This window comes from Toxotes jaculatrix, chromosome 14 (assembly GCF_017976425.1).
Source record: "Toxotes jaculatrix isolate fToxJac2 chromosome 14, fToxJac2.pri, whole genome shotgun sequence".
Taxonomy (NCBI): Eukaryota; Metazoa; Chordata; class Actinopteri; family Toxotidae; genus Toxotes; species Toxotes jaculatrix.
The window spans coordinates 16,543,264-16,567,257 of NC_054407.1; the positions used below are offsets into that span (position 1 = coordinate 16,543,264).

The 23,994-nt window shown below is 41.4% G+C and overlaps 1 protein-coding gene across 8 annotated transcripts in view; it reads left to right on the forward strand.

Annotated features, from left to right (window-relative positions):
- obscnb (obscurin, cytoskeletal calmodulin and titin-interacting RhoGEF b) overlaps positions 1-23,994 on the forward strand; it is a 53,183-nt gene that overhangs the window by 871 nt on the left and 28,318 nt on the right. For 3 of the 8 annotated variants that reach the window (XM_041055051.1, XM_041055052.1, XM_041055054.1), the window contains exons 2-34: positions 430-1,525; positions 3,787-4,056; positions 4,252-4,512; positions 4,850-5,155; positions 5,259-5,525; positions 5,738-5,844; positions 6,208-6,376; positions 6,944-7,219; positions 7,305-7,586; positions 7,858-8,133; positions 8,240-8,515; positions 8,641-8,922; positions 9,029-9,304; positions 9,430-9,711; positions 10,227-10,508; positions 10,732-11,007; positions 11,087-11,359; positions 11,461-11,727; positions 11,841-12,110; positions 12,193-12,459; positions 12,629-12,895; positions 13,027-13,139; positions 13,243-13,396; positions 13,504-13,665; positions 13,793-13,897; positions 14,995-15,261; positions 16,142-16,411; positions 16,520-16,786; positions 16,916-17,182; positions 17,424-17,690; positions 17,799-18,068; positions 18,159-18,428; positions 18,662-18,928. In XM_041055051.1, coding sequence (XP_040910985.1) covers positions 439-1,525; positions 3,787-4,056; positions 4,252-4,512; positions 4,850-5,155; positions 5,259-5,525; positions 5,738-5,844; positions 6,208-6,376; positions 6,944-7,219; positions 7,305-7,586; positions 7,858-8,133; positions 8,240-8,515; positions 8,641-8,922; positions 9,029-9,304; positions 9,430-9,711; positions 10,227-10,508; positions 10,732-11,007; positions 11,087-11,359; positions 11,461-11,727; positions 11,841-12,110; positions 12,193-12,459; positions 12,629-12,895; positions 13,027-13,139; positions 13,243-13,396; positions 13,504-13,665; positions 13,793-13,897; positions 14,995-15,261; positions 16,142-16,411; positions 16,520-16,786; positions 16,916-17,182; positions 17,424-17,690; positions 17,799-18,068; positions 18,159-18,428; positions 18,662-18,928 — 8,998 coding nt within the window. In that variant the 5' untranslated portion in view covers positions 430-438. Of the gene's footprint in view, positions 1-429; positions 1,526-3,786; positions 4,057-4,251; positions 4,513-4,849; positions 5,156-5,258; positions 5,526-5,737; positions 5,845-6,207; positions 6,377-6,943; positions 7,220-7,304; positions 7,587-7,857; positions 8,134-8,239; positions 8,516-8,640; positions 8,923-9,028; positions 9,305-9,429; positions 9,712-10,226; positions 10,509-10,731; positions 11,008-11,086; positions 11,360-11,460; positions 11,728-11,840; positions 12,111-12,192; positions 12,460-12,628; positions 12,896-13,026; positions 13,140-13,242; positions 13,397-13,503; positions 13,666-13,792; positions 13,898-14,994; positions 15,262-16,141; positions 16,412-16,519; positions 16,787-16,915; positions 17,183-17,423; positions 17,691-17,798; positions 18,069-18,158; positions 18,429-18,661; positions 18,929-20,134; positions 20,402-20,588; positions 20,856-20,950; positions 21,218-21,452; positions 21,720-21,937; positions 22,205-22,371; positions 22,639-22,875; positions 23,143-23,269; positions 23,537-23,994 lie in introns of all 8 variants that reach the window. The other 5 variants (XM_041055046.1, XM_041055047.1, XM_041055048.1 and 2 more) reach the window with 5 other exon arrangements.

Sequence of the window (23,994 nt, forward strand, 5' to 3'; positions counted from 1 at the left end):
AGGACAGGGGTATGACTTACACTGTAACTGCCAGCTATGAATATGTCCATCTGAACTGCGGATTTATGTCTATTTTCATAGCATAATGTATTTATTGGGGAGTACACATAGCAAACTCTCACATCTCACAATGGTTTGAGTGTTTTTTTTTGTTGTTGTTGTTTTTTTTGGGTAATTTAATAAGAAGTCAGGATGTAATGTAAAATTACTGACCCAACAACTCATAATCCTACACAAATTGGAATCAGAGACACCATCAAATTTTTGTGTTTAAATTTGACTACAACTATTACGTATTACCAGCTATGATAACAATTGTAAGTGCTTTGAGAAATGAAAAATCCATTTTATTTTAGCATTTAGCATTTCTTCTAATTCCTTCCCTGTTAATTATGTTGATTGTATTTTAATTTTCCCCTTTGATTATAGCAACAAACAATGGATCCAAACTTATTTGGAGGAGCCCCCAGGTTTCTCACTCGCCCAAAGGCGTTCTCGGTGTGTGCAGGCAAAGATGCCACACTCAGCTGCACTATCGTGGGCAGCCCAACCCCACTGATCACCTGGGAGAAGGACAAGCTTAAGCTGATGTCTGGGGGCCGCTTCAAGACCGTGGAGGATGGGGATGTGTACCGCTTGACCATCTACGACTTAACGCTGGATGATAGTGGGCAGTACATGTGCCGGGCCAAAAACAGTGTTGGGGAAGCTTATGCTGCTGTAACCGTTAAAGTGGCCCTGCCAACAGAGATGGCACAGAGGGCCCCTGTTTTCATGGTGAAGCCTACCTCTGCACGTGTGGGTTTGGGAGGCGATGTTGTTTTCCACTGCCGGGTCGCAGCTTACCCTGAGGCTAACTTCGACTGGGAAAAAGATGGCCGCTACCTGGGGGAGACGAACCGCATCAGGATTGTTTCTGACAGCGACAGCAGCACCTTAAAGATCCAGAGTGTACGTAACCTGGACAGCGGCACCTACACCTGCAGGGCTCAGAACACTGTTGGCCGTGCACACGCTGCTGCAGCTCTTGTCGTAGACACTCAGGATTCCCTCCACCTGGTTGCGGATAAGAACACATCCCTCCTCTCTCACCTACAAAAGCGAAAAGCGGAAATGAAGAAGGACATCTCCGTCTATCGCACTGAAGAAAGCAGCTCCTCAGTTTCTTCTTCCTCCACAGCCGCCATCTCAGATGGTTTGAGTTCTCTGAGTCTGGAACATGAGCTGAGGGCGTCTGCTCTTGCAAAGCTACCCAAAGGTGTGTTCACCCGTACCTGCACAGTGACTGAGGGCAAACACGCCAAACTCAGTTGCTTTGTGACGGGTCACCCTAAGCCCCACATCATCTGGAGGAAGGATGGAACGAACATCAGTGAGGGCCGTAGGCATGTCATTTATGAGGACCAAGCTGAGAACTTCATCCTCAAGATCCTGTACTGCAAGCAGAGTGATAATGGTCTCTACACCTGCAATGCAACCAATATGGCCGGGCAGACCTACAGTGCTGTGTTGGTAACAGTCAAAGGTAAGCCTTTAAAATGGCGAAATCTTAAGCAAATGCTGTATTCAGTGACAGCAAAACACTATTACTAACTTTTTTTATAGATCACATTTGAGAGAATCCTCTTGAACTGAGCTCTAATTTATTATTTAAATTCATCATCTGTCAGCACATGTAACATTTTAAAGTCTGACACTCTAGACTGTCATCTCCAGTATTTACAGCATATTCTTAACATGTACAGGGGTTAAATGATAAGGCTGGTTTTATTTTTTATTTTTGTTAGTGTCAGCAATCCCCATGAAAATAAAAAATGAACACACTGTCTTTCTGTGTCACTAAAGGCCCAAGGCAATGAGCCCATTTGTTCCTACTGAAAACATAACTTTTTAAATACAGGTCACAAATGTATAGTTTTATTTAAAAAAAAAAAAAAAGGGTAAATATAGTCCTTAAATGGTTGGATACTGTGGTGTTTAACATTACTCAAACAGAAGTAAATTAGTTTTGACGTAAATCTGTTAGGGCCTATTTTGAGCTGCAGATTAATACACATTAGGTGGTCTACTGAGTATTTAAAACGCCAGGATGGTGTATATGTAATTTACTCAAAATAAACAGTGCTCATATTCATCATAATGAAGGAACATGTCACCCTGTATAGAGGGTGTGGCTCATTCATGTGTCTTTAATAGCAATAAAAAGCTGTGTATAACTCTTTGTTGGAAACTTCAGAACCATAAATGTGGTTCAGATCACTTCACTGAAGCCTCATTTAAACCTCTCAAAATGTGTGTGGCTTTTCACAACAAGGTTGAATCCTGGCTCATCCGCTGAAGGAAGGTGTTGTGTTGCATCTATTTTCTGCTGGTGATGAGTAGTTCACAGTTGCTAAGATAGTCACTCACTTACTGGAGCACACTGGCACCACTGCTAGTGTGACTTCCCTCGGAAAGAAATTGGCCCAAGGAAAACTGTAGCGTTGTAGATATATGTTTGTAGTTAATCTCCATTCAGTGGGCTGTTCCATTAATGTGTCTGTGTTGCATTGGTAGGTGCTTGCAATTTGTTAGTTTGCTGGATTTAAAAATAGAGTTTGTAATTGAAAGATATAAACAATTTTGAACTTTTGGTAGCTGCACAACCATTTATCAGTTTTACAATGAATACACAAATAAACACGCACTGAATAAAAAGGAAAATATAATAAATAGAAAAGAAATGGTAACAACAAGCACAGTACACAGTTACTGCCACTGAATTGAAGTTCATTGAAGTGTATGACAACAGTGGATGTGTTAAAATATGGTTAATCATTTTTAACAAAATACACACTAAACTTTGTACTCATCATGTACCATTTAACAACTGACAGGATAAACTAACAAAGCACCTTTTTGGGACATACTAATGAACAAAATAAATAAGGACTGTAAATATTTGGTCCTTATTGTTTGGCTCTGGTTCATTTTAGCAGCCATACTGTTTCTAACGTTATGACCATTATTTCTGTTCAAACTGATATTTAACCGTTAAGCCAAAAACAGCCCACTTGTCCTTTGGAGCGTACACTGTAGGAAATACTGTAAATATCTAAATGTAAATATTACCTTTATTTTATGTGGTTACTTTGAGTGATTTACGGAACCCTGTAGACAGCACCCATAACTCAAAATTGGAGGTCCACATGTTTCAACACTTGATGCCTGAGGCCGCAGAGCGCAGTAAGAAATCTGAGAACGCAGAAATAGGGGAAGCGTATTGATGCACTCTGTCATCCTAATTGAAATAGTGGGTGTAGTGAGAGCATTGAAACCTTTAGTCCACATTAATTATAAACAACTTTCAGTAGCTTTTTTTTACATTGTTAGTTGGCTCACAGTATTTTGCATATTTTAGCTCATTAACTTTGGAAATTTACTTCTACTTGCTGGATTTCCTACCTTCCAGACAACCAAGTCTTAGCTTCAACATGAAAGGGTTCACAGTTGACTATGAACAAGCTTTTATTTCACTTGCTTGCATAAAGAATTACACAGTTTAAATGGCCAATATGATGGATTTGCTTGTAAACAAGTTTCTGACTTTTCTGACTTGACTTTAAAATTTTACCATCCTGAACTACAGTTGAGGTCACAGGGAAACAAAAGTAGAAAGTCTGGTAAAATTAGTTTCATATGGTATATTTTGCATATATATATATATATATTTGTAGTTCATAGACATGTGCAAAACCATTAATACGGTTGTGTGAGCTGAATATTCTATAACTTTCATTGTGCCAGAGCCTAAGGTGCCGTTCAGGAGGAAGCTGCAGGATGTGGAGGTACAGGAGAAAGCGTCAGCCACACTGATGTGTGAGGTGCCTCTCAGTGCCACGCAGGCCAACTGGTTCATGGAGGAAACAAGGCTGCAGCAAAGTTGCAAATATTGCATGGAGGAGCAGGGCACCCTGCGTCGTCTCACCATACACAACGTCACCACCAACGATGACGGTGTTTATATCTGTGAGATGAAAGAGGGCAGTCGCACTGTGGCTGAGCTCACTGTCCTGGGTATTGATTTTTTTTTCTCTCTTTAGTTCTTTATTATTATTATTATTAAATATTTTGAGTGGATACCGTAAAGCCATTATCAAGTGTAATTAATGTGACATTATTTCTGTTCCTTGGAAATTTTATAATTTGTGAGTCTACTATGCTAATAAGCAAGTTTTCTTAATGTAACATGTACTTATTCTCAAATTCCAGGCAATATTACCAAGAAGCTGCCCCGGAGGACAGTAGTTCCTGTCAGTGATACCGTCATCTTCTGTGTGGAGCTGGAGCATCCCTGCCCAGATGCCTACTGGACCCGCAATGGAGAGAAGCTGAAGGAAGATTCCCGTATTTCCATTGCCTGTGTGCTAAGACAATATACACTCACCATTAGAGATTGCCAGGCAGACGACTCAGGGGAAGTGGCCTTCGTGGCTGGAGACTGCAAAACTTCCACTCGATTCTCTGTCACTGGTGAGCATGACACCTGGGTCAAATGCTGTTTTAAACAGTTGGACGTCCTTCTAAAATTTTATGCTTGCGGTTTAGGGTCGGCACCTAAGTTTCAAAGTATATTTAACAACACTAAACATATGTGATTATATTTTCTGTTTAATTGTCTTGCATTCATTTGATTGTTGTCTTATTAACAAATTCATTTTATCATAATGGACAAGAATTGCCAACTGTGACAGTAAAACCCTGGTTGTAAAAACATATATAATCTATAATTGTTCTTTTGATATACTGCAATCACTCAATACTCATCATGGTCATCCTGTTAATCTGACCATCACTCTCTCTGTTCTAGCTGCAAGGAAACATCCTCCCGATCCCCCAGTCAATGCTGTGGTGCAGAACAAGACTGACTCATCCATCACCATTCAGTGGTCTCCTCCTGACAGCGATCGCCCCGTGCCCATCAAGGGTTACATTGTGGAGAAGAGGAAGGTTGGCGCTCAGACATGGCAGAGGTGCAATGCTGGAGAAACAATTCTTTCAACAGAGATCACCATCTGCAACTTCACTGAAGAAGCCAGCTACCAGTTCCGTATCTCTGCTATGAATGACTTCGGCCAAAGTCCCTACCTGGAGGTGCCTGGAAGCTTCTACCTTGGTAAGGCTGTTGTCTCTGTGACATTTGTCATTCGTGGCTAACTGCTGTTTTCGTATACATTCAGGTGTCCTTTTCTCACGTCTTGTTTGCCTGTTTCCTCCAGAACCCACCGCAGAAATCAGGAAAGGCCTGATGAACAGCACTGCAACCTCTGGCGAGGAGTTCTCTGTCTCCCTTGAGTTATCTGCCGTTTGTTCTGGCTTCTGGTCTCTAAATGGCCGCCTCCTGCGCAGTGGAGCTGACTACCTCATCACCAGGTCCAAGAACACGCACACTCTGCTCATCCGTGTTGTGACTATGGAAATGGATGGAGCTGAAGTCAAGTTTGTGGGCGGAGGCTCACAAAGCAGTTGCATCCTGTCTGTGAAGGGTATGCACTTGATCATAGCCAGTTAAACTATCAGTAGGGAAAATGCTTTAAATCATATTAATATACTGTAGTATATCTACTTTACTGTATTAAAATTTAGATTTGTAGACAGACTCTTTCTTTGCTTTCTTTGTTTTTAATTAGAGGCCATTGATATTTACTGTATTTTTCCTAAGAAGCAATCTAATCTAATCTGACATCTGTATTTTTAGCTCCTTCTGTTAGGTTCACTAACAAGTCAGGTGTGATGGAGGTAGTGACCTGCAGTGCCCAAGCCACTGCTCAGCTGACTGCTGAGGTGTCGGATTACGATACACAGGTTTGCAATGGAAACATGCATCATTTCCACTTACACTTAACTGCCCTTTTAATAGCATTGATAAATGGCAAAGGACACCAGAAAGCTGTGACCTCCTGGCCCAAGAATCTGTGCATTTTGTTTGAAGTTGTTCATTTCATGCCACATTTACTTACTAACATTGATTATATGCTAACTATATTATATGTTGCCCAGAATAGTCTGGAAAAGAGACAGTTTTGTATTGAGTACTTGTCAACACAAAAACTCCTACTGGTTACGGCTAAAGTAACAGTAGTTCTACTTGAGTAGTATGGTAAAGTACTTTTTTAACCCTAGCATTTACTTTATCATGTACTGTACTGTACTATATTTGTTCTTCAGGTGGTTTGGATGAAGAACGGACGGGAGGTGAAAATGGGAAAGAAGTATGAATATGTGATCACTGACCGCAAGAGGATCCTGATAGTGCATAATGTTACAGAGGAAGATGTGGGCATCTACGAGTGTGTTTTAGCTGATGACAGGATGTCCCTGCAGCTCGCTCTTAAAGGTACACTTATGAAAATCATTGACACAAGTACAGTTTCCAGTTTTACTCTGTCACAGATCAGAATCTACAATCTGTTAGCTATTGATTGTTTTTGAAAATGTGTTGAAGTCATTGATCTGTGAAACAAGTGTTTTGCCAAATGTCAAGTACTAAACATGTTCTGCGTGGTGCTGAGAGGATTTCATAAAAGGAGCTGGGCTCAGTGTGTGCAACAAGTCCTGCCTCGAGCCCACATGCAGACAGTTTGTGTCAGACCATGTGATACACTGGAATGTGACCTGCTCTGATGGCTAATAGCATATGGTTATCAGCCATCAAACAGAGGAAAGTTATCTGTCATCATGTAGTCAACTCCACTGCGGTCCTGTTACACCAACTTCAAGCTCTTCCTAACATGAGCTCCTCTGATAACAAACCCCAAAATATACATTTTCAAAGAGATTTCAGTTAATGCTATAATGATTTTATGTGTACTACTTTCTTAATTCTGCAACAGATATTTATTAATTTGAAAATTTTCATCATTATTTAAGTGCAGGACTTAATTCCCACCTCTTTTCCTCTAAGATGAACCTGCCAAGTTTCTGAACAAGGCCAGAGGCCCCATGGGACTGTCATCCTCCCTTAAAGGAGATCTTGAGCTAAGCTGTGAGGTATCTCTCGCTAGTGCAGTCGTCGTGTGGAGAAAAGACCAGGTGGAGATCACTGAGGACCAAAGAACGACCATCATCTCCAAAGGGACTCAAAGGAAACTCGTCATCAAGAATGCCAAGAAAAGTGACGAAGGACATTATTCCTGTGAGACGGCAGCAGACAAAGTCACATTCCAGGTCAAGATAAAAGGTAAGCCTTTGATGCTTTTGTAGTACTATTCAACATTTGACTGCACATCACAGATATAAATTTCTTTACCTTATTTTCATCTCAGAAACTCAAGCCCTAGCTGCCTTTTCCAACAAGGAGTCAGTCCAGAAGGAGGTGAAAGCCACTCTGTCCCAGAAAGCAACTCTCAGTTGCAGTGTGTCTGATAGCAAGACAGAGGTGAAATGGTATAAAGACGGCAAGCTGTTGGTATCCAGTAGGACCATATACTCAGAAGCAAAAGGCAATACTCGTCAGCTGGTGATTGAAAAGGTGGAGAAGAGTGATGCTGGAGAATATACCTGTGAAGCTGGAGGAGATAAGCTGGTCTTCAAGATATCCGTGTCAGGTAGGACTACTTGATTGAATAATTGATAAATAGAATTTAACAAATATTTTCAGTTTGTAGTATCAATTTTGTGATTTTGTGATTTTAAGTTGATGAGATTTTCCTTTGATAATAAACACTATAATTTTTAAAGATTTAGAATCATCATCATGTTCACATACTTAAGATGGCCTGAAGAATGTGTCAGTTATATGTCTCTAATATGTTTCAGTCATTGGCAGTCTTAAACAGTGCTCATAGCAACACTATTTCTCATTGATGTTATGCTCAGAGGCCCAGTCAGCCTTCTCCAACAAGGAGTCAGTCCAGAAGGAGGTGAAAGCCACTCTTTCCCAGAAAGCCATTTTAAGCTGTGAGGTAGCTGATACCAAGACAGAGGTGAAATGGTACAAGGATGGCAAGCTACTGACCTCCAGTAGGACAATCCATGCAGAATCAAAAGGCAAGAGTCGCCAGCTGGTGATCGATAGTGTGGAGAAGAAGGATGCTGGAGAGTACATCTGTGAGGCTGGGACTGAGAAACTGGCTTTTAAAATGCAGGTGGCAGGTAAGGGAAGGGGATTTTCAAAATAATAATAGTTCTTATTTAGTGCTTATTTTTAAGATCTGAATGAATAGCATCTGATGCTTTCACTGTGTGACTCTTCCATCAGAGCCCCAGTCAGCATTCTTCAACAAGGAGTCAGTCCAGAAGGAGGTGAAAGCCACTCTCTCCCAGAAAGCCACTCTGAGCTGTGAGGTTTCTGATTCCAAGACAGAGGTGAAATGGTACAAGGATGGCAAGCTCCTCACTTCTAGCAAGACAATCCATGCAGAGTTGAAGGGCAAGAGTCGCCAGCTGGTGATCGATAGCGTGGAGAAGAAGGATGCTGGAGAGTACACCTGTGAGGCTGGGACTGAGAAGTTGCTCTTCACACTCAAAGTGGCAGGTAGGTTCAAGGACCAGACAAGAGATTTTCTCTTGATTGATGTACTCAACAGTTATTCCAGATGTTAACATATCGGTGGGCAGGGAAAAAGTTTTTGTCATCCATATTCATGGTCTCCTCCACAGACACGCAGGTCCAGTCTGCATTCTTCAACAAGGAGTCAGTCCAGAAGGATGTGAAAGCTTCTCTCTCCCAGAAGGCCACTCTGAGCTGTGAGGTAGCTGACACCAAGACAGAGGTGAAATGGTACAAGGATGGAAAGCTGCTGACCTCCAGTAGGACAATCCATGCAGAATCAAAAGGCAAGAGTCGCCAGCTGGTGATCGATAGTGTGGAGAAGAAGGATGCTGGAGAGTACATCTGTGAGGCTGGGACTGAGAAACTGGCTTTTAAAATGCAGGTGGCAGGTAAGGGAAGGGGATTTTCAAAATAATAATAGTTCTTATTTAGTGCTTATTTTTAAGATCTGAATGAATAGCATCTGATGCTTTCACTGTGTGACTCTTCCATCAGAGCCCCAGTCAGCATTCTTCAACAAGGAGTCAGTCCAGAAGGAGGTGAAAGCCACTCTCTCCCAGAAAGCCACTCTGAGCTGTGAGGTTTCTGATTCCAAGACAGAGGTGAAATGGTACAAGGATGGCAAGCTCCTCACTTCTAGCAAGACAATCCATGCAGAGTTGAAGGGCAAGAGTCGCCAGCTGGTGATCGATAGCGTGGAGAAGAAGGATGCTGGAGAGTACACCTGTGAGGCTGGGACTGAGAAGTTGCTCTTCACACTCAAAGTGGCAGGTAGGTTCAAGGACCAGACAAGAGATTTTCTCTTGATTGATGTACTCAACAGTTATTCCAGATGTTAACATATCGGTGGGCAGGGAAAAAGTTTTTGTCATCCATATTCATGGTCTCCTCCACAGACACGCAGGTCCAGTCTGCATTCTTCAACAAGGAGTCAGTCCAGAAGGATGTGAAAGCTTCTCTCTCCCAGAAGGCCACTCTGAGCTGTGAGGTAGCTGACACCAAGACAGAGGTGAAATGGTACAAGGATGGAAAGCTGCTGACCTCCACCAAGACGATCCATGCAGAGTCAAAAGGCAAGAGTCGCCAGCTGGTGATCGATAGTGTGGAGAAGAAGGATGCTGGACAGTACATCTGTGAGGCTGGGGCTGAGAAGTTGGCCTTTAAAATACATGTGGAAGGTAAGGAGAATGCATTAAATTTAATAACTACCAAATCGAGATTATTTCATTAGAACATCTCAGTTGTAGACGCTCAACTGAAATACACATTTTAGTTTTGTTGATTGCCTAATTCAGTTACAGCTAGACTGTATTAAATACACAAAGTGAAAATAGTGACAGTTCTCACTGGTATGACAATATTTAGAAATATAGAAATGTTAAAGGTTGTCACTCATACTGATTCCACAATACACATACGGCTCAACAGAGCTTTTCAGTCATGGAAAAAATATTTAGCGGTGATCAAGTCTGATGCAATCTTGTTTTTTTATAGAGATAAAAAGCATTTGCAGTGTGAAACTGGTGGATTTGTGTTTGATATTTTTGGTCTTGTTTTCTTGGCTGTTTTGTTTGCTGGCCTCAGCTATACTGCACATTTAGTCTCTGTGTTTTTCTGGTTACTTTGGTTGTTAGAATGTGCTAAAATGATTGGTGTTACAATGCCGTAACATTTTCCATCATTACCTTTCCAGAGATTCAAACCAAGTCAGCCTTCTCCAACAAGGAGTCAGTCCAGAGGGAAGTGAAAGCCACCGTCTCTCAGAAAACCATTTTAAGCTGTGAGGTAGCTGACACCAAGACAGAGGTGAAATGGTTCAAGGATGGCAAACTGCTGACCTCCAGCAAGACAATCCACGCAGAGTCAAAAGGCAAGAATCGCCAGCTGGTGATCGACAGCGTGGAGAAGAAGGATGCTGGAGAGTACATCTGTGAGGCTGGCGCTGAGAAGTTGGCTTTTAAGATACAGGTGGCAGGTAGGAGGAATAAGATTTTGCTGTGTACTGTGTTTCCTAGATTACGCAAATTTGAATTGAATTTGTGTTATTTGTTATGTAGCACTGTGTTGATTTTTTTCTATTGTGCTCCCCTGTTTGAATTTAATGACTCAGTTTGTTCATTGCGTCTGAAACTTTTTGGCTGTATTTTGAGTCGACTAATATTTTTATCATTTGATTACATTTTCTATTTACTCTGCAGAAGCCCCAGCTGGTTTCTCTAACAAGGAGTCAGTTCAGAAGGAGGTGAAAGCCACTCTCACCCAGAAAGCCACTTTGAGCTGTGAGGTTTCTGATGCCAGGACAGAGGTGAAGTGGTACAAGGATGGCAAGCTGCTGACTTCCACCAAAGCAGTTCACATGGAGTCAAAGGGCAAGAGTCGTGAGCTGGTGATTGAAAAAATGGACAAAAAAGATGCTGGAGAATACACATGTGAGGCTGGAACAGAGAAGCTTGTATTCAAACTGCAGATAACAGGTAAAATATATTTTAAATACAGTTAATTTTGCCACAAGATTGCCAAGAAAGCTACTGAAAAGTTCTTTTTTCTCTGTAGATGCAGCTGTTAAGTTCCAGAAGAAGCATGTTAAGGACACATGTATTGTTCAAGCAAGTGAAAACATTGTTTTGACCACTGAGCTGACCACAGAGAGTGGGAGTGTGAAGTGGTTTAGGGACAATGTGGAGATCAAGGAGAGCAGCAAGTATGAAATGAAAAAAGATGGCCGTTCTCGTACCCTGATTGTGAAATCCACTGAAGGCAAAGACAGTGGAACATACTCCTGTCAAACGGCTGATGACAAACTGGAGTTCAAAGTTCAGGTTAAAGGTAGGTCACAGAAAAGTTTATAACTTTCTGATAATTGCTGCACAGACTTCTGCAGATGCCAGGTTTTGTTTTGATATCTAACTCCCCTGTTTTCATTTCAGATTCAGCTTTGAAGTTTGTTGTCCCCCTGAAATCTGTTGATGTGGAGTTGGGGGGTACACTTAGCCTGATGTGTGAACTAAATCAAGCCTCGGGGGATGTTGTTTGGCACCATGATGGCCGTGAAATTAAACCTGGAGGCAAGCACTGCGTCAGGACAGATGGTGCAAAGCGAGTCCTCACTGTGACTGGAATGACTAAGGAAGATGAAGGAGATTACAGCTGTGAATGTCGAAATGACAAGACCTCTGCTAAAGTCTCCTCAAAAGGTAATTCACCGCTTACTTAAAATCAGAATCCAACTCAGATATTCACAGTTTCGCAGTTGAGACTTTTTATTTCATACCATTTGGCTTCATTCGATGTCACTCATTCCTTTCAGCACCCAGACTAGTGAGGTTGACCACCAAACTCAACAATGTGGCTGCAATGGAGGGAAAAGAAGCCATTTTCAAGTGCTCTGTCACCCCAGCAGATGCTAGTGTTAAGTGGTTCCACAATAACATACCCATCACTGCTGGGCCTAAATATAAGATTGAGCATGGTGGCAACACTTACTCACTCACCATCACCTCTGTCACTCAAAAAGATGCTGGAGAGATTAGCGTTGATGCAGAAGGCAAAAGCTGCAAAGCCACCTTACAAGTGCAACGTAAGAACATGCATTTATTGTTAAAATATCTATGCTATTTAATTTCCTCATTAACGTCAGTGTTTCTGTGCTCCCCAATTAGATGAGCCTGTGACATTTAAGAAAAAGCTAGAAAACCTGACAGTGGAAGAGCAGAGTGAAGTGAAACTGGAGGTGGAGCTCAGTAAGGCATCAAGTGAAGTCAGGTGGATGAAGAACAGCGTAGTGCTGCAGCCTGCAGGAAACCTGGAGATTCGGGTAGATGGAGCCAAACAGGCTCTAGTCTTCAAGAGTGTGACTTATGCTGATCGTGGTATCTACTCCTGTGAAACTCTGGATGACAAGACCCAGGCCAAACTCAGTGTGGAGAGTAAGACTTATCCACATTCACATTTGTTTTAAGATATAATATATAGTATTTCATGACATACCTTAACCTTAAAAAGTAATTAATATTCTATATGTGTTTGGATATAAACTTTGAGTTGCAAGCAAAGAAACCCTGCCTGCATGTTTACATTTCCTCCTCCTCCCTTCAGTGAAGAAGATCCAGGTAATAAAGGGCCTCACAGAGACCAAGGCACACGAGACAGAGACAGTAACACTTGAGGTGGAACTCAGCCAGGCTGATGTTGAAGGCTCCTGGACAAGAGATGGGGCCAAGTTAAAGTCAGGGGCGAACTGCTGTGTCACAGTTCTGGGAAAGAAGCATGCCCTTACGTTGTCCAATCTCAAGAGGGAGGATGCGGGAACTATTGCCTTTCAAGCAGAGGGTATTCATACTTCTGGCAAACTGATTGTCACAGGTAAGGGCTACTTTCTGTTAGTCTGTTTGCCCCTCTGCATTGTCTTGGCCAACCAGTCCTCATTTGTTAAACCAGTACCAGTTCCACCCCAGGAGTCTACACTTTTTGCCCAATGGCTGTTGCTTTTACAGAACCACCTGCTATGATCTCCAAGCCCATTATGGATATCAGTGCTCCTGAGAAGGAGAAGGTTACGTTTGAATGTGAAGTCTCCAGAACAAATGCAGACGTTAAATGGTTCAAGGTGAGAAATTTCTGTTTGAATTGCTGTCTGCAGAGTAAAATAATAAGACTGAAAAAGTGCTCAGAACATGTGTAACCTTTTTGAAAAACTGACTAATCTTCAGGATGATGTGGAACTGAAACCAGGGAAAAACTTTGGCATCCATTCTTTGGGCCGAAAGCGCACTTTGGTCATCAACAAATGTACCCCCGAAGATACAGGCACTTACGTCTGTCGCACTACTGACGACAACACCTCTGCCAAGCTCACTGTTCATGGTAAACATTACTCCTGTCATGAAGCACACAAATCAGGTGTTATTGTTTAAGGTACAGTGTAACAATTCTTAGTATATTGAAACATCTGAAAAAATCTTTCTCTGCAGCCAGAGAAATCAAGATAATTAAGAAACTGGAGGATGTGGAGGTGATGGAGAAGGAGAGTGCTGCATTCGTCTGTGAAATCTCACATGATGAAGTGGACTGTCAGTGGTACAAAGGAAGTACTAAACTCAAAGCCGGTGACAACATCAAAATGAGACAAGAGGGTAAGGTCTCAAGCAATTAGAAAAAAATGAATTAATCTACCTATTCAAGCAGTGTTATAGAATTTGCCTGAATAATGATTATGACTGATAATATCTTGTTTCTATATGCTGCCATGTGTCATTCCAGGCCGAACCTATGTCCTGCTGTTTAAATCTGTTTCGCCAGAGGATATGGGTGAGATTAAATTTACGGTTGAGAAGGCCTCTTCAACTGCAAAACTTAAAGTGAAAGGTAAACTAATCAATGTGTTATGTACTGAAATCACATAACAGCAAATACTGTATGTATTGTTGCACGGATTAATTAACCATTATGTTACAATGTTCAGATGTAGTTGCAAATGGATTCTTTATTCCTTTTGACAAAAGCTGTCAGAAAGTCGCAAATAATTAAATCCCCCTGCACATTTCAAACCTTACTTTCTTCTAAATGTTAAACAGTTAAGCTGCTATAAATTGACCATCATGGCATACAGAATTCAGATTAGAGTTTGCAGGCAACCTGAAAATTCCAGGGTGATCTTGTAAACTGATCTCAACATTTCAACTGGTTTAGTGGGTCACATGTAAAAGGTCACAGTAAAATGAAATGTTGTCGTACTAAAAAGAATTGATGCAGTACATCATTCTGATAATATTTTGTCTGATGAAATAGAAAATCCAGTTGCAACTTTCATTTACATTGTTATGCCTCATTGAGGCCTGATGGCAAAGGGAGCACAACCCCATTGGTGTTTCACTAGCTGAGGTTTAGGATTATTTCCCAGGGACTTGTTATAACTTTTTTTCTTGACTGGATACAGGGAAGCATCTGTGTGATGGTTTATATAGTTGACATCATTGGTCCAGTGATTTTGGATAATTTTGAGTCATCTAATAATTGGAATTGTCCAAACATAGGAGAGAAAAAGAATCTACCCAAAAAATTATTTAAATGGTACAAATTCTGTAACACATTAGTGACATACTTTGCTATCAGTTGATCATAAATTGCTATAAGTTGCATCAGTTAGTGTCTTGCTGGATGCAATCAAACAGCAAATGATATATAAACAAAAATGAGTGGGCACACAGTGATTCCTGTAGAATGCAGTGTGTCATTATATAGGAATCTCTGCTTTTGCAAAAAATGTTGGAGCTGATGATGCATCATAAGAATTAATGTGCCATTACATTTCAGCTCCATTTGCTTTGGCTTTGACATAATTCAGTTATGAACATTGCCTGTCCTATACAGTGCTTGGGCAAGGGCTTGGCATTTATTGCCTTTAATGTTCCTTTATGGCATACATGATAGTTTTCATTGATTCAGTGTTATTGTTGCTGTAGAGCTGCCTGTCAAGTTTGTGAAGAGACTCAGGGATAAGATAGCGATGTATAAGCATCGTGGTCATCTTGAATGCCAAGTGTCGCGTGCCAGTGCAAAGGTGAAGTGGTACAAGAACAAGATGGAGATCAAACCCAGCAAGAAGTACGAGATCAAAAGTGAAGACGTGTACCGAAAACTCACCATCAATGATGTGGACTCCGGGGACGAAGATACATATACCTGTGACGCCACTGATGACAAGACATCTTGTAAACTGCTTGTAGAAGGTAACAAGATGACAAAGGTTAATTATAAACTTAGTGTCAGGTCAGGTTAGCAACTGTAGGGTATTTATGTGTATGACTGTGTAAATACATATACAAACTCAAGGTATTTACACAAAACAAGTCATCAGACTCCCAGTCAATGAGGTACCTGTTTGTCTGTTTACCTATCTGTCTATCTGAAATGATTAAGTATTGTACTAATGGGAAGTATGAAAACAATATATTGATTTATTTCTTGGCTATTATGCATAAAGCCTGACCTACTAAATAAATTAACCTAGACACTGGTATTTCAACTTATTTGAACAAGAGAAAAATTAACAAAACTGTATTACCATTGCAGGTGAAGTAACCCATGCAAGTGTTTTCAGTTACTCTAACTCTAGGCATCTTCTCAGATTGAAGTTTGGTAGGAAATGAGACATTACTGATAATTAGTATAAGATAGTATATAAGATCTCACACACAAGTACAGGTGTAAAAAATAAATTTAATGATGGCTGAATTCCACTTAGCTGTTTGGTTTGCTGTTATTGTGCATGCTGACTATTGCGCTACACTGCATGTACAGTAAAAGTATTATATTTTATGATACATTGTTTTTTTTATTATTTCCAGTCAGCTGCATAATTTCAGACATATTTCTAATGGTGGATTATCAAAAAAAGAAAGGATAAAGTCCTTCACTTAGCTGTAATACCTTGATTTGTCACCACTAGTAGTGCAAAGTAAATGGGATTTGCAATTTGTTTTGGATCTTAAAAAAAGGATAAATGAAAAGTATGGTCCTCTACTGTTAATCTTACTTACATTACTTTCATTTTATGAAATCATTTCATTGACCTCTAACTAAACCATTCTCTTTTTGTGGCCCCCTCAGAGCAATCCATCAGCATTGTGCGGGAGCTTAGTTCAGTAGAAGTGACAGAACCCTTTGCAGCTGTTTTTGAGGTTGAAATCAGTATGGAACTGGTGAAACCTCCTATCTGGACTCTGAATGGAGCTCCTGTGCAGGAGAGTGCTGATGCTGAAATGGAGAAAGAGGGAACTATGCACCGTCTCACTTTCAAAAAGACCAAAGCTTCGATGACGGGTCCAGTGCAGTTTACAGCTGGGAAGAGCAAATCTATTGCCCAGCTCACAGTGAAAGGTAAATGTATTCAACCACGTTATTACAGTAGCTGGTTATAATCATTTGTACACTGCTTAACTACTGTAGACAAATGTTGAATCTAATCACGTTATTCCTCACTTTTAGAGCGTCCGCTTGAGATTGCAGAACCCATGAAAGATGTAAAGGCGAAGGAGAAAAGCTCTGCCATGCTCAGCTGCAAGTTCTCTGCATCACCCAAAGAGGTGAATTGGTTTAAAGGTCAGGTGCCTCTGACTGCGTCAGACAAGTATAACATGAAGCAAGATGCTACAAGGGCTCAACTTACCATTCAAAGGTTAACTGAAGAAGATAGCGGAGAGTACCGCTGCCAGTCCGGACCTGCTGAGACCAAAGGGACACTTACTGTTGAAGGTACAGTGGGCACCTTTAAATATCACAAAAAATATAATAGTTATGCATTTTCTCATTAAAACATCATAAGAAGCATCTGTTTTCGAGTGGCCTTTGAACTAAAACCACTGTCTGGTTTCTTCTGTCTAGTGCGTGAAATTAAAATCACCAAGCACTTGGCTGACACAGAGGTTGATGAAGACAGCGATGCAGTGTTCACATGTGAGGTCAACTATGCAGATGAAGAGGCACAGTGGCTTCTGAATGACAAAGTGCTCTTCACTAATGAAGTCAACACCATCTCTCACGAGGGCAAGGTTCACAAGATCACATTGAAGAACTTGGCACCTCAGGATGGGGGGACTGTCACCTTTCAAGTACGCAAGGTGAAAGAGTCTGTTACACTTAAGGTTAAAGGTAAGAACTGTCACTATGTTTACAAGCACACAAAAAAAACCCCCTTGATGAAGGGAACCAAGTTTCTCAGTTACATGACATTTCAGAAAATCAGTTTACTCCCAAAAGGCAGGAGTAATCAGATTATAATGTTATGATAAAAACGTTGTCAATGGGGATAACCAGTCAACCCAAAAAGTGAAAACATGACATTCTCATAAGCCATTCTTTACTTTTCTTTACTTTCTGAATCTCCCTGCAGAGAAGCGTGCTGTGTTCCTCAAGTCTCTAGATGACGTCACTGGAGAGGAGAAAGGCATGATAACTTTGGCGTGCGAGGCGTCTAAGCCCAGGGTTTCTCCCATATGGAGAAAAGAAGGTAAAGTTTTGAAGGCTGGATCGAAGTATGAGCTCCTTCACACAGGCAAGTCTTTGGGACTGATCATCAAGGACGTCACCAAAGATGATGCTGGGGAGTACAGTTGTGATCTCGGAACTGAGGTTTCTAAAGCAAAGGTCACTGTAAGAGGTTGGTGCTGTTGTTTGAGATCTACAGTTTTATATACACAGTGAACCTGGATACATCTGGTTTTGTTTCATCACCTTCACCACTTTATGTTCTCTGTCCCAAACTTAGAAATTGGCATTGGAATTACCAAATGGCTGAAGTCATCTGAGGTGAATGAGGGAGAGACCTGCAGTTTTGAGTGCATCCTGTCTCGTGAGAGCACAGATGAGTGCACATGGACTCTTAATGGCCAAACCATTTCAAATGGAGGCCGTTTCAAAATCACCAGTAAAGGGCGCAAGTACATGCTAAGCATTAAAGACGTCACCCCAGCTGATGCTGGTGAAGTGGTCTTCAGCATTAAAGACCTGAGTTCTAAAACAACATTAACAGTTGAAGGTAAGCTACATATCTTTCTTTAAGAGGCTTAGACAAAGTTACAAAAAAATTAACTCACTAAAGTAGACATGTCATCATCCCTTGGTGCAGGCAGAGCTTCATCTGTATCCAGAGGACTACAGAATGTTACTGCTGTTCAAGGGGAAGATGCTGTGTTTGTCTGTGAGGTGACAAAGGCTAGTTCCACTGTAAAGTGGACCAAGGAAGGCAAAGCCATCAAGAAGAGCCAGAAGTATGACATCAGCCAAGAGGATAAGGTCATGAAGCTCACCATCCATAATGTTTCTGCTCAAGACTCCGGAGAGTACAGTTGTGAAGTTGTTGGAGGTGCAACCACCAAAGCCCAACTGGAAATCAAGGGTAAGACTGAAATTACTTATATCTTACTGCAGTTTTCATCTTTGACTGTTTGAGTATTTAAGAGACTTACCTATTAACACACTTCAATGAGATTGTATTAAAAAAAAAAAAAAAACAACTAATCAGTATCTTAAAATTAGAATCAGTTCATCTGTAATTTTATTTTCTGAAACCAAAGAGTAATCTTGCAGTTTCAAAATATGCCTGCAATTTTTTCCCATCTCTTTTTACAGAGCCAATCCATAAATTTGTCGAAGCACTAAAGGATAGCCAAGCAGATGAGAGCAGCTCTGTGACCTTGAAGTGTGAGACTGCTCAGACCCCATCCACAGTGATATGGCTGAAAGGTCACACAGAGCTCAAGGCTGGAGGTCGATATGAGATGTCCCAGAAAGAGAGGGTCTTAATTCTCACCATCAAACACTTGGAGGAGAAGGACACTGATATCTACACTTGTGACGTGGGCACTGCAAAGAGCATGGCAAAGGTGACAGTCAAAGGTAAGGAGTTAAGTGTCTATGTATACAAGTTTTGGTTAATTAGCACAACTGATTAGCTTTATGAGTTAATTTAATAAATGTGTCTAGAATGTCTTACCTTGGAAGATATGATAAGGGTATGGTGTGGAAGAACGTCTTTATTACTTACTAGGTGCTAGTCTTTCATCCTATTTGGTAGAATAAAATTTGTTAACCTTCATACATTAGTATAGAGAATGGACCCGATGGACCCGAATGAATCTGAGACAATTCCATGGTCAACTCATTTTGCATGTTTTTTGCAACATTGATTGTCTGTATTGATCATGATCGCCTGTATTGAGTATTATTTTGCGCCTGTCAAAGTTTGGTCATGCCGCAGGAAGTGAATGCCATGTTGACTGCCTTAACACTTTGGTCTGGTTTCACTTTAAACGTCACTCTTTGGTTATTGTGGAAAAACCACAGGATGTTCATTGGTTTGAAGGTGTATCGGCTGCTTTTGTTTGCCGTGTCAGTCCTGCTGATCTGCCTAATGTACAGTGGTGCTTAGGTCACACCTGCAGCCAAGCCCCTTCGGTGATATTCAGGTTCTAGAGGGAGGTATCCATTCTCTTACTGTAAGAGAGCTGACTATTAGAGACTCAGGCACCATCTCTATGGTTGCTGGGGATCAGAGAGTATATGTTTCCCTTGTTGTCAGAGGTAACTGATGCCATCTCCAGGCACTTACAAATCTACTTAGAGGATACATTTGTCAAAAATGCCATTGATTAGTAGAATTATTAGCTCATCTTCTGTGTTTTCCTGTATAAGAAGGTTCTCAGTGTCTTGCTTTGTGTATGCATTACTACAGGATCTGCTTTGCTCTTGTGTTAGCACCACTTATGTCCTCTTTGTCTTGGGATTCTTGCAAATCCACAATTGTAAATGACATCCACCAGCATGTGCAAATGTTTCCAAGTGAACTGTTCCCAAATGAATGTACTACTCACTGCATAAGTGAATGTTTCCTGTGTTGATAATCCTTTATTCATTCCTGTAGTATTGTAATAACAGAGTTTGTGCATCAAAAGGAACATCAGCCCAACCTGTGCTAATGCTGGACAACAGGGGCATGTCATCATCCATCATCTTCGCCTCTAATAATTTTCCATCTTCCATCACAACCCAACAAAATGCAACACCCCGTTTTATATAATCAAGTCATTCTTCATTTTATTTTAGCCCTGCCTGCCACTTTTGAAGAAAAGCTCAAGAACCAGGATAAAAAAGAAGGAGAGACTGTGACACTTCGTTGCGAGTTATCAAAACCTGCAACCGACGTTCAGTGGAAGAAAGGCTCTGAAATTCTCAAAGCTGGAGAGAAGTATGAGATGAAGCAGAAGGACACCTCTTTGGAACTTCATATTAAGGGTTTGAAGGTTGAAGATAGTGGGGAATACTTTTGTGTGTGTCGGGACCAGAAGACATCTGCAATTGTGAAAGTCAATGGTATGGATTCATGAAGTCTCTTTTCAGCAACATTATGGAAAGGTTTTATACTTACAGAAAACAAGTGATTATGTTGGATTTCCCAAAAGAGTTCCACTTGTTTTTTCTGTGTTGTGTTTTGTTAAAACGTTTGTTAAACTAGTTATTTCGCCCAATTTTGACAAGTAATGAAAACTTGGTTGTACAGCATTGCCGCCGACCTTCACACAGAAGCTGAAGAACCAGGAGGCTGAGGAGGGAGACAGCGTTACTCTGCAGTGTGAGCTCTCTAAACCTGGAGTCCCAGTAGAGTGGAAGAAGGGAACACAGGTCCTGAAGTCTGGAGAGAAGTACCAGATGAAGCAGAAGGCCTTTGTGAATGAACTCCTGATCAACAAAGTGGTGCCAGAAGACAGTGGAGACTACAGCTGTGTGTGTGGAGACCAGAAGACCACAGCTAGCCTTAACATCAATGGTAGGAGGAGGATTTTCGGATAGTCAATTCAAGTAACATGCAATATTTTATGCTATGGCATGCCACTTACTGCTAACCTACTAACAAATCCACAGCCCAGCCAGTGACCTTCAAACAGAAGTTGTTGAGCCAGGAGGCTGAGGAGGGATCCAGCGTTACTCTGCAGTGTGAGCTCTCTAAACCTGGAGTCCCTGTCGAGTGGAAGAAGGGAACACAGGTCCTGAAGTCTGGAGAGAAGTACCAGATGAAGCAGAAGGCCTCTGTGATTGAATTCCTGATCAACAAAGTGGTGCCAGAAGACAGTGGAGACTACAGCTGTGTGTGTGGAGACCAGAAGACCACAGCTAGCCTCAAGATCAATGGTAGGAAGAAGATTTCTTTAAGAGTTGGTCCATGGAGTGTTTTTGAGAAACTATATGCAGCAGGTGTTTATATGTACATACTTAGATACATCTATGTGGAGTCTGCATGACATTGTGTACTGCGACCTGACAATGTTTGCTTTTGGGTTCTGTGTATCTTTTTTTGTGTTATACATTTTTCAAAATATTTTATGTCATGGCATGCCACTGACTGATAACATACTAATAAAAACAGCCCGACCAGTGACCTTCAGCCAGAAGTTAGAGAGTCAGGAAGCTGAGGAGGGATCCAGCGTTACTCTGCAGTGTGAGCTCTCTAAACCTGGAGTCCCTGTCGAGTGGAAGAAGGGAATACAGGTCTTGAAGTCTGGAGAGAAGTACCAGATGAAGCAGAAGGCCTCTGTGAATGAACTCTTGATCAACAAAGTGGTGCCAGAAGACAGTGGAGACTACAGCTGTGTATGTGGAGACCAGAACACCACAGCCAGCCTCAAGATCAAGGGTAGGAAGAAGATTTTTTTAAGAGTTGGTCCATGGAATGCTTTTGAAAAACTGTATATGGCAGGTGTTTATATGTACATATTTAGATACATCTAGTGTGGAGTCTGCATGACATTGTGGACTGCTTTTTGGTTCTGTCTGGTTTTTGTGTTACATATTTTAAAAAATATTTTACATAATGGCATGCCACTGGTTGCTAACAAACTAATAAATGCACAGCCCGACCAGTGATCTTCAACAAGAAGTTGGAGAGTCAGGAAGCTGAGGAGGGAGTCGACGTTATTCTGCAGTGTGAGCTCTCTAAACCTGGAGTCCCTGTCGAGTGGAAGAAGGGAACACAGGTCCTGAAGTCTGGAGAGAAGTACCAGATGAAGCAGAAGGCCTCTGTAAATGAACTCCTGATCAACAAAGTGATGCCAGAAGACAGTGGAGACTACATCTGTGTGTGTGGAGACCAGAAGACAACAGCTAGCCTCAAGATCAATGGTAGGAGGAGGATTTTCGGATAGTCAATTCAAGTATGCATGACATTGTGTACTGCGACCTGACAATGTTTGCTTTTGGGTTCTGTGTATCTTTTTTTGTGTTATACATTTTTCAAAATATTTTATGTCATGGCATGCCACTGACTGATAACATACTAATAAACACAGCCCGACCAGTGACCTTCAGCCAGAAGTTAGAGAGTCAGGAAGCTGAGGAGGGAGCCAGCGTTACTCTGCAGTGTGAGCTCTCTAAACCTGGAGTCCCTGTTGAGTGGAAAAAAGGAACACAGGTCCTAAAGTCTGGAGAGAAGTACCAGATGAAGCAGAAGGCCTCTGTGATTGAACTCCTGATCAATAAAGTGGTTCCAGAAGATAGTGGAGACTACAGCTGTGTGTGTGGAGACCAGAAGACCACAGCCAGCCTCAAGATCAATGGTAGGAAGAGGATTTACAAAGAGCTGGTCCATGGAAGATTTTTAGAAAATTGTATAGAACTACGTTTTGTATGTACATATTTAGACTTGTTTGTTTGGAGTCATCATGTCATCATGGATTGCAAATTGTCAGTGTCTGTAAATTGTGTTCTGTGTTATATCAGCTTTACATATGTATAATTTTTATATTTCATGTTGTGGCTTGGCACTGACTGCTAACCAACTAATAAATGCTCAGCCCAACCAGTAACCTTCAAACTGAAGCTGAAGACTCAGGAGGCTGAGGAGGGAGCTAACATCATTCTGCACTGTGAGCTCTCTAAACCTGGAGTCCCTGTCGAGTGGAAGAAGGGAACACAGGTCCTGAAGTCTGGAGAAAAGTACCAGATGAAGCAGAAGGCCTCTGTGATTGAACTCCTGATCAACAAAGTGGTGCCAGAAGACAGTGGAGACTACAGCTGTGTGTGTGGAGACCAGAAGACAACAGCCAGCCTCAATGTAAAGGGTAGGACAGTTTTTAAAATGTTAGTCCGTGGAGCGTCCTGTTGTGTTGTGACCACTTCTGTACATATGCATTTTGTGTATTCTACGCCATGGCTTGCCACTCACGCTAACCAACTAAAAATACTCAGCCCAACCAGTGACCTTCAAACAGAAGTTGGTGAGCCAGGAGGCTGAGGAGGGAGCCAGCGTTACTCTGCAGTGTGAGCTCTCTAAACCTGGAGTCCCAGTGGAGTGGAAAAAGGGAACACAGGTCCTGAAGTCTGGAGAAAAGTACCAGATGAAGCAGAAGGCCTCTGTGAATGAACTCCTGATCAACAAAGTGGTGCCAGAGGACAGTGGAGACTACAGCTGTGTGTGTGGAGACCAGAAGACAACAGCCAGCCTCAAGATCAATGGTAGGAGGATTAGTGATATGAACCTCTACAGTATATTAAGACGTGTCTTTATAATGTTGGATAGCTAACCAATTTTTTTTTCCATTTTGTGTTGTAACATTTTTTTTTTATCTTTGTCACTGCAGGCAATTTATTGTTCATATTTAATCACAAATTACTTCAAAATATTTGTATTACATTTTGCTTTTGCTGTCTTGTTTCTGTTTGCTGGCTCATAAAACATCGGCTTTCTTTGTGGAGGTCTAACGTTAGAATCAACAGATGTTTCCTTCGCATTGTGGTCAGTCCGTAGGATGCTGGATGTCAGTTGGATGCCGTTGCCCGGGTTGCTTTGCTGCAGTATTCTCTGTGCTATGATACAGAGTTTGAATTTTGACCTTTTCTTTGGATTATTTTTCATCTCTTCTTTTCAAATGGCTATAATATCAAAGCAGTCTTTTCACATTAAGCAGTTTTTC